At 32.8% G+C, this 14,909-nt stretch overlaps 1 protein-coding gene across 6 annotated transcripts in view; it reads right to left on the reverse strand.

The window, feature by feature from the left end:
• LOC126926078 (lachesin-like) overlaps positions 1 to 14,909 on the reverse strand; it is a 549,080-nt gene that overhangs the window by 41,409 nt on the left and 492,762 nt on the right. For all 6 annotated transcript variants that reach the window (XM_050742192.1, XM_050742189.1, XM_050742191.1 and 3 more), the window contains one exon: positions 4,285 to 4,471. In XM_050742192.1, the coding sequence (XP_050598149.1) occupies positions 4,285 to 4,471 (187 nt within the window). The remainder of the gene's footprint in view (positions 1 to 4,284; positions 4,472 to 14,909) is intronic.

The raw sequence follows: 14,909 nt of genomic DNA on the forward strand, positions 1-14,909 counted from the left end.
CTCTTATTTTGTAGTCATGCAAGAGCAAGGAACGATGACTCTAAGCAACAAATCCCTATCTTTAGAGTATGCTTATTCAGTAAGTAGAGTATGTAGGATTTACATAATTCAATGACAGTGTTGTTGTGTTCTATAGAGGACATGGCTGGCAAATTAGTAATAACTGTTATAATATATAATTTATAAATTAATCTATAATTAAAAAATTTTAGGAATTTGTAATAATATAGTAATTTTATAATATATTCTTTTGTAGATCTCCGTGTCATAATATAATAGTATAATACATATATCTAACAACTTCTACAGTAGGCTCATATTAAATAAGTTTTTTATATCAAATTGGACGTATTTAAAATGTTACAGTCTCTTACTGTAAAACTAAATGTTAAAAAAAATAGTATCATCGGCCACTCAGTTATTAAGACATCGGACTTTAGTTTTCATGATTAGAGATCGTGGTATACATTACTTACACAATTCTATCAAACGTGTCTAAAAATAGGATATTTCAAGTACGATCCTTTTGTTGGTTCCAAACTCACTTCGTTAAGTCCGAAAACAGAGATTGAAAAAATAAATCTAAAATAGATACACAGTGTTCGAAGTACAAAATGTTGAAAATATCCTAGACAACTTTTACGCTTAAATTTTTAACTAAGTTCAGATATTTTTTGACTGTTCGAACTGTTCTAATTATTTAACGTCCTGAAATATTTTGATCTCTCTAACTAACCAAGAAAAATTCATGCCCTCAAAACTTTTCATCGAAGATTGTCTTACAGTATCGCACGCCGTTTGGTGCAGTATGAAACTAACCAATGAAAGTTTACTCTGTTTACTTGTTTACCAGTTACCAGCAACTAGAGAATTTATTCTGTAACCCATGATCAATGAATTAAGTTCAAGTTATTTACTAATTTTTCCTTTTCGTACATATTTTGCAATAGTCATATTTTAATCGACTACATTTTGTCGGCAAAAGATATCTACGGTCTTTGTGGCTACTTTTAAATCCTAGTCCTTTGTCTGTGAAATTATTTCGAAAAAACGATATCTGTGGTATTAAAAAGAAATCAGAAATGTGGTATTAAAAGTAAATTAAAAGTAATCAAACAAAGTTGTCGTACTTGTTACGAAACGTAACAAGTAGCCATTTTTAATTAGCTAAAATTATAAATTAGTTGACAATTACCTGTTGCAGCCAGTCAGTTTCTCAACCCCCTGGTGCGTATTATATTTCAAGTTTATTTTTTACCAACTTTTATTTAGTGTAACATAAATATAACATTGCTATTCACCTGTCTTTTAAATATCAGGATTGAATAGCACTAAGCTTGAGAATTTTCAACATTTAACCGCAAAATTCTCAATCACCTAGTCTCAGCTCCCTGTCAAATAGTATGATATGAAATTGTGAGAAGTAACCAGGTTACCTCTTGATAAAAATATGTGTCGATTGTATTTACCAGGTATGTAAATATGGAACCGGAATTTTTGTATAGAAAATACACGTTTATTGTATGAAAATGATTAAAAATATTTTATTCGAAGTATTGCCCATCGCTAGCTATACATTTTTCCCACCTGTCTGGCAATTGGTGGATGCCACGCCAAAAAAACTGTCGGTCTTTTGAGGCAAACCAATCATCGAGCCATTTTCGTACATTTTCGTAAGAAGTGAAGGGCTGGTCAGAAAGTGCGTGTCCCATCGATGCAAATAAATAGTAATCGGACGGAGCCAAGTCTGGCGAGTAAGCCGCGTATGAAAGTATTTCCCGATTGAACGCTTCAATCGTTTCCTTGACCGGTTTTGCTGTATGTGATGGTGCATTATCATGAAGCAAAATTACTTTGTGTTGCCTTGTTTGATATTCTGGTCGTTTTTCACGCAAAGCTTGAAATCAATCATTTGTTGTCGGTAGCGCTCAGTATTAACGGTTTCGCCAGGTTTTAACAGCTCATAATAGATCACACCCTTCTGATCCCACCAAACACGTTCTTCGTTCCTCACGGCAAAATTGCCACTTCTGAATTTTTTAAACCACTCAAAGCACTGTGATTTACCAAGAGCATGCTCACCGTAAGCTTCGACAAGCATTCGATGCGATTCTGCAGCAGTTTTCTTCAAATGGTAACAGAAAATCAATGCTGTCCGCAAATCGTAGTTTCCAGGCACAAAATTCGACATGTTCAACGCTATTACAAATTATGCTGTTGTATGAAACTTGTATTGTTCTGAGTCGAAAATGTTTGTGAGATGCCAACAAAGACTTTTGGCATCAATGACGCAGTTTAGTGATAACTACATTATCAGCTAGGGCCATCTATATGCAAATTCCGGTTTCATATTTACAGACCTGATATATTTCATAGATACTGAAAGAGTGCCTTGAAAAGGATAAAGTGTACAATTTATTTATTTTAATTTAAGATAAAAAACGCAAGACTGTTCACTAATTTGTTCATGTGAGAGATAAGTATTCGTTAGTTATAAAAATGCAATGATTTTTTATTTTAAGTTTAACTAACAATTGCCAAAATTGAAAGCTAGTTCGCTTATGATTTAACAAGTGTCGATTGTTTAAATTTAATTACGTTTATTTTCACTTTCAAGTTTACTGGCAATTATCAAGATTGGCAGTTAATTTGTTTATATTCTAGATGATTACAAATTACTATTGATGTATGGTATTGGATGTCGAAATTTTATAAATAATTCTTGAGAAGACTATTCTAATTATTTTTCAAATTTATTACATGAGAATTTTATCGAAATCTCAGTCCTTGGGTAGCTTTTTAATCCTCTATAGATAGTTTTTAAAAAACTACGATAAAATCACATGTAGCTCTCTATTTGTCTGGTCGCTTTTGTAGCAATACCACTATACTTGAGGCTTTTTACAATTCACAAATTAAATGAATAAGTGTGCTGTCATAAATCGCTGTCAAATAATTCCGTTTCTGTAGAATCAGCCATATGGACTTCAAAATTTAATTTGTCGCTGGGGTTTGTGTTATCCGAAGTACGCCACAGGAATACATAAAGATATTTCTCACAATTTTGTATTGCTGATATGATATTGCTGAAATACAAGGCTACAGTATTTTAATGTTGTCAAAACATTCAGTTTTTTTTTGATCAGTCACTTTTCGCGTACTTTGTATTGCTCTGTTGAATTTGAAAGTTTATATCACGATAGCGAATGGTGCGAGAGACAAGTTTCTAGTATTTTAGAGATGTCTGAACATCAGCTGCATGATTATGTAACAAAAAATGGAGATATCCTTTGAAATATTTTAACACGCAAGAGATTTCAAGGTCAAATACATGTTAAGACAATACACACAATGTACTTCGATGTCATTCGATTTTTGTGTCATTCATTTTTTTATCCGATATATTTGAGCGGTTCGAGATAAACCGAATACATTTTTAAATAATTTCTCTCGAATGTGACAGCAATTAATACTTCTTCTACTGAAAACAAATAACTATGGAAATATTTAAAATGTAAAAGAATAGGAAGCTTAAAGCCTGTTCGCTTGTCGATACAATGAGCAGAACTATACATATTTGCGATAATAAGAAGAATATCTCTAATGACATTTTTAATACATCAAAAGGCAAATATTATAAAAAGATTTGACGCGCTCTTTGAATACCGCTACTGTCAAAACATTAGTATATATAAACATTAGTACACATAATTAGCTTAAATCGTGTCGAAGTAATACGTATGTATTTTTGGCGAATTTTTAAAGTCAAAATTCTCTTGAAATCACGTTTAAATACAGTTATTCCTAGAATATGATTTAAAATATTATTTTTTTTACTTTTTACGTAATTTATTATGTAAATCGTTACTAAAGAAAGTTACTTCCCAATTGTGTCACAAAGTAATCCACTTTGTACATAGGTATGTAATGAATTACCAGAAATTTTGATGAGAACGAACTTTTTATTTAAAAAGTGACATCTTTCATATATGATTTCCTCTTCAATCTAATATTTCTTGGTAATAGTATATCAAATATTTTTGAGGTAAAAGTAAGAGAATATAATTCGAATGTCAACACTCGCGTCACATGCATAGCGTGTTTTCTGGAACTTTGGTAGTCGGTATAATACATTTTTTAAAAGTGTTTTGAGAACTTAATCTTATTTATTAATATGTCAAGTGCTAACCAAATTATTACATTACTTTCGAGTATTTTATAAACATACGCCTTTAATTTGTAATTTCGAACACTAAAATGATTAATTTATCCGAAATATCTTACATTGTTTCTGTCCATCTTCGCGAAGAATAATGTTCCGGCCATCTTCTCGTTTCCATGTAACAGTAGGCTGCGGTGAACCAGTTGCAACACATTTCAACCTTATTTCACCACCTTCATGAGTTACCATACCCTCGGCAGACTTATCGTCCATTATATCCGGTGGTATTACCACTTCCATGTAACCGTTCTAAAAATAGAACAATGAAAATTTTCATTAAAATTGTAACAGTCGTTATACCAACATTATCATACAAAATCGTATTTACAATAACATTTAGATATTATTATTGGCCACTGTATTATGTCAACATTTTATAATTAGATTAATTACAAGTGAAGCTGTCAGTGCCATGGTTCTTATAATTAAGATTCATTCGTTTTGCTTTTGGAACAATAAAGAACTTTTACATTTAGAAGAAATTCGTCAGCCAAGATTTTGAAGGCAACTTTTTCTTCCAAATCTTTGACTTGCTTTCGATATAAAAAAACTTTTGCAGCGGAATAATATAATCATAAATCCGTTGGGTCTGTTAAATTCCATTTCAGGTTGGCAACGGGTGCGTTCCGTAGCTGAGATTCAAATGACTAACAAGTTGTAGAGAATATATTCTGGAAATAAGTATGTCTTGAAGACCCACGTGCTTCGTGACTCTATTATTTGCAAGTCGTTAATCACGCGACCAATCTCGGTCGATCGTTGACCGACAGACAGAGGCGGCTAGCTTTCACCATCATCAAAATTTCCCTAATCAATTAACATCTTTTTTCGCCACCTACTACTGTGAATCTAATGATCGAAGTATTTACAAATGTTGCAATCTGCGTATTATTCCCAGCAGCACGTCCATCCTCGAATTTTCGCGAGTCTTGGAAAAAGCAAACTTTACGGAGACACGTCAATCAATCATCTATCGTCAAGCAATCTGTCATCCACAGTCTGTCGTCTAGCGCAAAAAGGCCAAATATCAAGTCTATTCAACGAAAATAGATAACGTTTTCACCGGAGCTAACTCTCTTTGTCTCGTGCGAGAATCCAAAGTTTACAATCCAACTAGCCGATAAGTCAGAGTGCGGCGCCCAAACAATAACACTACACAATGATTTGTTGTTTACATTTGCTATGAAATATGTAGTGTTCGGATATATGTATGGCCAACGACCGAGCACATGAAGAAGCTATATACCCGGAGAGATAGCTTTCTGAAATTTGAGCCAAGTTATACGACTCGTGCTCGCTCTGCTATACTCTACCGTGTGTGTATCGAAGGTAAGAGAGAAGAGCAGGCAGTGCAAGTGAGACGGAATAGGTAAAGTTTAATAACATACCGCGGAGCCGAGTTATTTTTCTCTCTCTTAGTCCCAATCACACAATACTTATCTCTTTAATTTCATTAAAAATTGTATAGTCACGTTTGGTATCATTTTGACCGGACGAATCTCAATAATTCGACTAGGGACATCTCGTAATAATGTGGTAAAAAATAGAAGAAAATTTTTTATTCTGATAATTCGATACCGTGTTGAATTACATAGATGCGGATCATAGATTACGCCGGGGCCTGTTTTGAGCGAGCAGTTTTACGGATTGATGGGCAACTCCCGACCATACTAGCTATGTGTAGCTATGATTCGTATATCTCAACACTACGGATATACACATATGCTTTGGCAGAACTTGTATAATGAAATTTATGCTACTAATTATATTAATTACATTGCTTTGTTATATAAATATTAGGTAGGTTTATCTGCGGAATGCATAAATAATTGTTAATTTGTGGAAAATCTTATTCTGCGTGTGCTATTAATACTAGTAGCAACTCTGAAGTTTCATATCTCGAAAAGAGTTTATGCAAAAGACAAATAAGAGTTAAGTTTGATATCGAGTAAAAAAAATCCAATTTGAAATTGATCTAACAGTGTTTTTCTAAATTATTTCTAGGTATTGTTCAGTTTGTTCTTTTCACAATATTGTCGGATTTAATTAACGCAGCACTATGTTTACGCTAATATCTGCATGTTAAGTATAATTCTTTTAGAATATTTTCCGGCTTCTTGTAATTTTTATTCATACCTACTGCACGTGTTCTCTTTTTTAACTTGAAACGTTTTACACGCACATGTGTACGCGAGTACTATCAATTACACGTACAGATCTTACTCAGGCTAATATTATCAACTCTAAAGCTATTAATAAATGTTCTTAAAGGGGATATTTCTTCATAACATGTAGTTTAATTGTTTATCAATAAATGTTCTTCAATAAATTATTAATTTGAATTAAAATACTGGTAGAACTGGTAATATACCCAATTTTGTTTTTATCATGTATTTTATGTAGATAGCTTCCTGAAAAAATTGTGCAGGAATGAATCGCGTAACAAAGTATAATGCATTCGAGACGTAACATTTCAGTGCAAATAATTAAATATTTTCAAACAAATAATCAAAATTTTTAATTAAATCGTTTACGTATTAGAAGACACTTGTTATTTTGTAAACTTAGAAAGATAGTTATATACACTGTATATACTACGCACATATATGTATAAAACATGATTTTTTAGAAATATCACTCTACTTTAAACTGTTACTAGTAAAGATACTTTACAAGTAGCATTCTTATATGTTGGGTTACAAACCATTTTAATTAATCTTGTAGTAAATATACTGTACAATATTTGTAATTTTAGCGAATGTCGTGATATCGTTTTGTGGGAGTACCAAAACGTAGTTATCTTTTATTAGAAAATAAAATTCTATTTTTGATAAAATTTGGTAAAAGATATTAAAGTATCCGAGGAACAATTTCTTTTGTCTGCAAAAGTCACTTTGAGCAGGTGAAATCGAATCCTCAAGATTTTGGCGCTTCCGTTTTTTGAGTCTAACTTGTGATGATCCGAGATACAGTGAAACTTTGCGTCGTTTTATTGAAAAATATTTGTGCGCTAGGAATAAATCTCGAGTAAATAATGAGTTTGTTATTTTAAAGATAAAACGTGTAGCAGAGATTACATGTAAGAAATACAGTGCAGGCAAAAGAACAGCCCACTTAACATTTTTGTTAATTTCTAAATACATAGGATTTTTCACCAGATATTAGCGCTTTTATCGGAACAAACAAATGAAAATGAACAATTCCGTGTAACATATTTCGGAGTCATATTGATCTGATGTGTCAAACATATACATTGATATTTCGAAAATTAAAAATTATTTTCTAGAGTTGCTTTTCAGGTAATTAAATTTTTTTTATGTATACTATATCTAATTTATTAAGTGTAATTTCCAGTTATTTACCTCAGTGTTACAATTTTCTTTGTATATTATATACATTATAATCTAAAACGTTTCAACGTATTTGTCGTTCAATATCGACGATTTAGTCATAGACTGAATTTCTTTTACTTGTAAGTTCAATATTTTGGCAACTGAAACTAAATTAATTTATGCTTAATTTTTCTTCTACCCTTTCCCATAGAAAAATGTCTGAAAGTCCAAAGTAGAAAAGAGAAACTCCTCAAAAATAAAATAACCCAAAGACAGGTCACTGATACTTTCAATGTTTCAAAAACGATGAACGTGAAGTCTGGGCACACGTCGAATGCGCAGATCAAGAAAATATTAAGTATTTTTCATACGATATATGTAAAAATCAAATTTGAATAAGTATATGTATCTAGAGGACTTTTTTAAACATTATTAACCATTTAGAGCAAAAGATCCAATAATTCAATAATTGATCAGTACTGGACGACAATTCTTCGTTTCCTACAAACGTTTATCAAGTTCCATTTATGCTATAAAGTATGTTCCGCCGCGCGACACATCTACGCTCCATCCCCCGCGGCTTGACAGCCAACGGTCTACGTGCCGTCCTTCGAACCCTCCATAGACCCAAGGACCCACCATAAAGTTGAAATCCTAACTGCATTGTTCGCATATATGGTTTAAATCAATCTGTTTGCCAGAAAAGACTTTATAATTCTAGAAGTGTTTTCAGCTGGTTTTTTAGAAGGGTCCTTGGGTTTATTACGCGCTCTTAAGAATTACGGAGAAAGCGGGTAGTGGCCTAACGCAAAATGGAAATGCCTAACGGAAAAGCCGGGTTTTCCCAAAAAACAAAGACATCAAATTAGCAACAGTAGTAGGAGGTTCCGTCCCCTCTCATCACCCATCAACATCGACTAACCAATGGACATCGCAGATCGTTGCCCTCACTTTACGAACGAAAAGTGTGAGCAACGAATCCGTTTTCTTCACCCAAAAGACCACACCCACACCGAGCTTTCCTCCGTAATTGCACAAGAGCAAAGAGTCAGTCTTACTCATTCGGTCACCCGGTTAATCTTCTTTATACAGTCAATCGACTATTCAGTCGCCCTTATACACGAACTCTCTCTTCTAAGAATAACCCTTCTCTTCGTTATCTGTATCTTAATCAACGGCGTTATTACTTTGTGTGATTGTATACATTGTTGGAAATATATATTTTTATAACTCTGTGAATCCCAGTGTTATACCACAACAACTACCCCTATTATCCTAACCGAAATAAGGGGATAGAACTATTCGTGGTGTCGATTATTATAATCGTAACGGGAATTTACGACTCCCGTTGACGCGTATTCTAACGACCGCGTCTCCCCGCGATAGCTCGAAAATACAAAGTCACTTTGTAAATTTTCATTTTTACCAACTCTAGCACAAGGTACTGTACGACTCTCCCCTACATCTTATTTTGTATGTGATTCGAAATCCAAATTATTCAATATTTTTCATACCAAACTAAGATAAAAATTTTTAACATCTTCTGTAAGATTATCTATACTACCTATACTACTATGACGTTCCTGTCTCTAGAGATCAATAACATGATCAATAACCATGTCTTTTCCTCGACTCTTTTTCTCTGATGAAACGTTAAATAGTTTCCTTCCTTCTTTTTGTCCGGATGAATTTTATCTTTTTCGTAGGTCATTGAGATCTGGTCGCTTTTTTAAATTACTTTTTCCGTAGTTTTCATGTCTTAATGAAGAGATTAAAAAAAGCTGGATCAAAATTCTTAATGCTTTTCTCATCCACTCCATACTGTTATCTTTTTGTTTATGTTCAAAATAGCGAATAGAGGTACATATAGAGGCGAATACTTCTGTGTTTAGTCTTTGACACCCCCTTCCTCTCGCCTCTTGATGAAGTTGAGTCGTGTTTAATCACAATATCAGTTTGCCTCACAATCAAAACTATGGAATTTTGGGAATATAATACAAGCTGAGTCTTCAACGGCAAGCCACATGAATAATTCTTTCTCTTTGAGATACAGGGAAATGTCTGAAACAAAAGTTGTTTGGAGGAGGCTGTTACGTGATGGAAAAAGTTTCCTCAGATGGACGCGTTTACGAGTTTCAAAGAACGCTTTAATAGACTTCATTTTTTTTTAAGTGTAACCGTGTAGTTTTGAATACCTATTTGTCCCATTATTGCCCTTTTGAAGATGGATTCAAATATCGCGGTCATTTAAGGTCACTCAAGGTCATAAAACGTAGTAGTTCAATCGATGAAAACGTAATGTTTCAATATTTCGAAACAAAGGAAAATGGATTTACAGCATTTTCAAGATAAGCGGTCCGTTTATAAAATACCACTAAATTAGGAGACGCAACCAATTGGAGAAAAGATAAATTTTGTGTGACTTCTTACCGTACTCGAATTCGACTCTTCATCTTCGTTACTTTGTCGAAATTGCTATGTACGGTAGTAATTATGAATAACGAAAGAAATCCTTAACCGAAAAATACTTCGTTACTCAGCATTCGCTGTTTAACCCTTTGAGTGCTGTGGGCGCATATAGGTGTCTGGCGAAAGCTACCGGTGTGGACTAAGGACATATATATGCGTGTTCTGTAAGTGCCCGGCATGGACTAAGGACGCATGTATGGGTTTTTCAATTTTTCCGAACACCTACGCAGAAGTAATACTATTACGTTTGTGTGAAATAAATATAAATGCATTCCTTACGGCAGTAAACAAATGCCAATAGTGCCTCGTTATTGTTGAAATAGTCACCACTTGTAAGAAAACTCTACATCTGGTTTTTTTAGTTTTCTCAAGCACTGAATTTTTCACACACAACTAAATTATTAACTTGTGTTATATTTACTAAATTTAGTTTTCTAGTTTATTACCCAAATTCTAGTTAACTGTAAATTTCAATGTTTATAATAAATAATTAAAAATAACTAAAAAATAACGCTCTTGAATCATTTAATCTCGTGCAAAAGAATTACTATAACTTATTACGATTTGCGCTTTGAATAGTCAATCAACAGAGTTCGGTCTAACGAAAAAGTATTCCGTCCACAGCGATCGTCAGCGCTAGACGCGCGCCGTCCGTACGGACGGCATAGGCCGCGAGTATCCAGCACTCAAAGGGTTAATATTAGGTCATCCCATAAGTTCGTGCCGACTTTTGTGTATACATTTCAAGTGTCGATTTATAAACATACGGCGATAAGGGATCAATGCACTTGAAAAATGGGAAGAAGTTGTACAACGAGAGGGGGGTTACATTTTTTCATGAAACTGAAAGGTATGTAAACGATCTTAACATATATAACCGCTCGAAAAACGGAACGAACTTATGGGGTGACCTAATATAATTATAAAACACCGATCAATGATAACACAGGTACTTTACAGTGGGATAATTGAATTATTCATCTAATATAAAAAATAGGAATTTTGGAACAAAAAATTAAACGGTCAGTACAAGCATTCGATAATTGCACGAAAAAATCCTCTACGTAATTACACAGCCGTCGTGTCCACTTTGAGAAGGGGAGATTTCCCTGAGGTATCGCGGAAGTTTGGAGGCCCATTGCGATCGAGCAGTGTAACATGATCCAATATTATCAGTTATCGATGAGACAATGTATCCAAGTAATCATTCAAAACTGAAACTTACCTTATTTTAGGCTTTTTAAAATTAAATTTGTAGTAACGTATTTGCAGAATTTTCCCGACTAAAATAAGATCAAACATGATATAATGTGAATAATATTTAATTATTCATGTGTATTTAATTATCAATTATTAAGCAAGCAAATATGTTCCAAATTTTATCGTGTATGGTGTCATTTTAACCAGTAAAACGTAAGAAACATATTGGCAAAAATTTCATTGATCAAAAATCGCAAATAACAAAGTCTGATTTTTTAATTAAATCTTTCAACTTATCGCCAGCCTTTAATGAAGCTCTCTTTCTCTTTCACTCGCCAATTTTGAGGAATAGAATCGTTCCTACATCTCCATAATTGTAACGTTTGAGTCCCGATTTCTGTGCAATTATCGAATGTAATTATTAAAATTGTATACATGACATATTACAAACATTGAATCGAATCTTTTTCTGCAGAACGTTATCGAACACGAAAAAACGAACACGAATAATCGAATCGAAAATGACTAAACGATCTGCTGTTGGATAAGTGTTTACTAAAAATCTGACTAAATGCACTCTCTTAAATGCAAATGACTCATTGAACTTTTTTTTATATCAACTTTTTAATAAATGGCAATCCTCAAATAAAATCTTCATGACATTACTCAAACAGATAACATTAACACAATATTTAAGAAATGTCAAAATCGGCGGTATCTCGTCTTTTGTAAATATTTGCCGGCTATTGAATCAAGATTCTCGATTGCCTTATCTGTTTGCTTCTGTATATCTTTTATATATACATAGATGGATACACAAATAAGTTTTGTCTACAGCGAGATCAATTTAGGCCACCTGAGTAACCAGCTATCTCTCGAATCAACAAATACAACACCGATACAACGATACGACATGCGATGTACATACTCGAAACGTTACAGATTGAATCATTGAATTAATGAATTAATGAGGAGTAGCTAATCATTGATAGGATACACGCTTGTTAAAGATCGAAGATATCTGTGAATTAATTAACTTTGAAATTAAAAGGTTGATATAACTATCACGTTAACACGCAGGTGAGGTATGTGGGAGATTTTGAGTTTGTGGAAAATTATTCGAAGATAACAATATGGTCCTGTCGCTGGTACGGAAGTGTAGGGGTAATAGAATGAATGTATAAATAATTCGTAACGATTAAGAATAAAAACAGATAATAATATTTAATTAGAACCTATGTTCTTAATTTCAACTTGCAATTTATATTCCTTTGATAGCAAAAACTAAAATAGAATTGATTATAATACATTTTGAATATAGGAGATTGAAAATTGAAATGGTTTATCAACTGGTCTGATTTCAAATCAATCTCGTAAAAAAGTTGTAAAGAGGGGAAAGAGGCTTTAGGAAATACGCAATTAGTCGAATGTTTACGGTACGTATCAATAACAACACAAGCTTTTGACTTTTGGAGAAGTCGACCGTAACAAAAGTTCGCGGTGCCCATTGTGTACAAAACGAAAGCTTATAGCTATAATTTTAGCGGATACTGTTTTTCTATTTCGTTTTGCGTGTATTAACGTCTTCATGGTGTATCGTATAGTAATTAATGCATCATATTATATACTTATTGGTGTTTGTAGGTAACATGTTATACTGAGTAGAGAAGCAGCATCAAATTGTCACGATTGCAAAATAAAATGAGTGAACGGCTGGTGAACGAGCAAAATACTTGTACAATAACGAGTGAATGTAAAGGGAGCTCTAAATTGCAAGAAAGTCCATTTTATGAGCCGAACAAAATGTATAATCTTATAATGTTTTGAGGATAGTAAGTTAGGCGAAAAAACCATGTGTTAACGATCAAGTATAACAGATACAGTAATAAATATTCAACAATTTTTCTGCGTACTTTGTATTAAAGTTTCGATACATATATTTTTATGTACAGCATGTATAAAAAGAGTCAGGACGTATAAGTGTCCACTAGCGTGATTCCGGGATCGATTGATTCATGCAAATTTTGTAAAAATTGACATTTGCTGGCATCATATGCTACTTAGCACGAGGATCAAATGGAACTTTACTGGGAAAGTATATTTGGACACCATGATGTGTAAGGTATTATTCCTGTATATGTAGGATTTGTATACATTGTAATCAATTTACTTTTTTTAATCAATTCAATCTTCATTTTATCAATAAATCCAATTATTTTGCCATCTATCTCCATTACCGACTGTTTCGAATTATTTGTTGTCCCAAAAATGTGTTGCGAGCAATATTGGCACTATTAAATAAATTTTCATTTAAATAATTGTTTAAATGTTAAAAGACAGAAATAAATTATTTGCAATTTCAACAAGTTTAAATATATTATTTAAAATAATCAGATTAATTGTTATTTACAAATTATATTTTCTATTTATTCTAAAAGAAAGCTAATAACATCAGATCGCGTCTTCTTCGACGTCGTCCAATCTTTGTTTGAATGTCTTTTTTCACGCGGTGGATAATTCTGTAATAATTTGAAATCACGCTGATTACTCCATTCTGTTTATCGTGGGCTATCCCACCTGACTGCGAAATGTAAACTTATTGCGAATAATCTCGATGTAAGATCCAATGGAATTTCAACGTCATTTCTCCAGAAAACGGTTCAATTGCGAATTGAAAAGTTGGCAAGTTGGTCCTCGTGATGAGTAGACGTTTATAAAACTGTTTCATCCAGTAGAATCATGATGGTCCGGTCAAATAAGTGTATTTTTTATATACCCTGTACATATACAGGCTTTTCCAGAATAATTCCATACCGCCAGACAGGATAAGACGTCAAACAAAAAACAAAAAAAAAAACATTTTTCTTTTCTCCAGCTTATTTTTGCACGTAAATTTTTTTATTTAAAGCTAAAGTTTGAAATAGTTGTCGATACTCTGTCACACTGAACGTATTTCATCGTAAGCTAGGTCAAGCAGAAACAAAGCCTTATACAAGAAAACTTCATCCTTTTCCTTTGACTTACTTTTGCATACAGAAAAATCTGCTGCCTTAGTGTGCTATCCTGAGATTCCTCGATTATACATATCTTTTCTAAATTTTTCGTTTCTCTTAACAAAGCTTTCATAAATGATAAAGTGCAGGTATTCTTAAAGGAAAAAGTCTGAAAAAACTAAAATTAACTAGCCAAAATATGATAATTTTAGATTTTGCAATCCATTGGTAACGCGCGAATGCTGGATTGATGTTATTCCAAATGGTTCACATTTATAACTTTTTCGTGATTTTATTAATATTTACAACTAGCATATTATATGCGCGTAGAAGCCTATATTATTATCAGATCAAAATTTGAAACTTGTGCATGTGCATGCTGCTGGAAATGGCAAATATATATAGCTAAAGATATTGTAGAGAACTTAAATATGATAAATATACCTGAAATTATATCAGGAAAGTAAACGCTCTTAAAATATATTCGCTTCTATTTGTATATTGTCGTATAATTAAACCGTAGTGCATAACTACATTTTAATGTAAAAGATGTCAAAATTATATTATTATTTTGTATTGTATTCGTATTACTACCTTGTACTCTACTGCCAAATATCGACTGTATAAATTACAAATATGCTCTAAACAGTTTATCATATTTATATTATCATATTACAGCAAATAATCATTTAA

Source organism: Bombus affinis, chromosome 17, assembly GCF_024516045.1.
Source record: "Bombus affinis isolate iyBomAffi1 chromosome 17, iyBomAffi1.2, whole genome shotgun sequence".
Lineage (NCBI taxonomy): Eukaryota > Metazoa > Arthropoda > Insecta > Hymenoptera > Apidae > Bombus > Bombus affinis.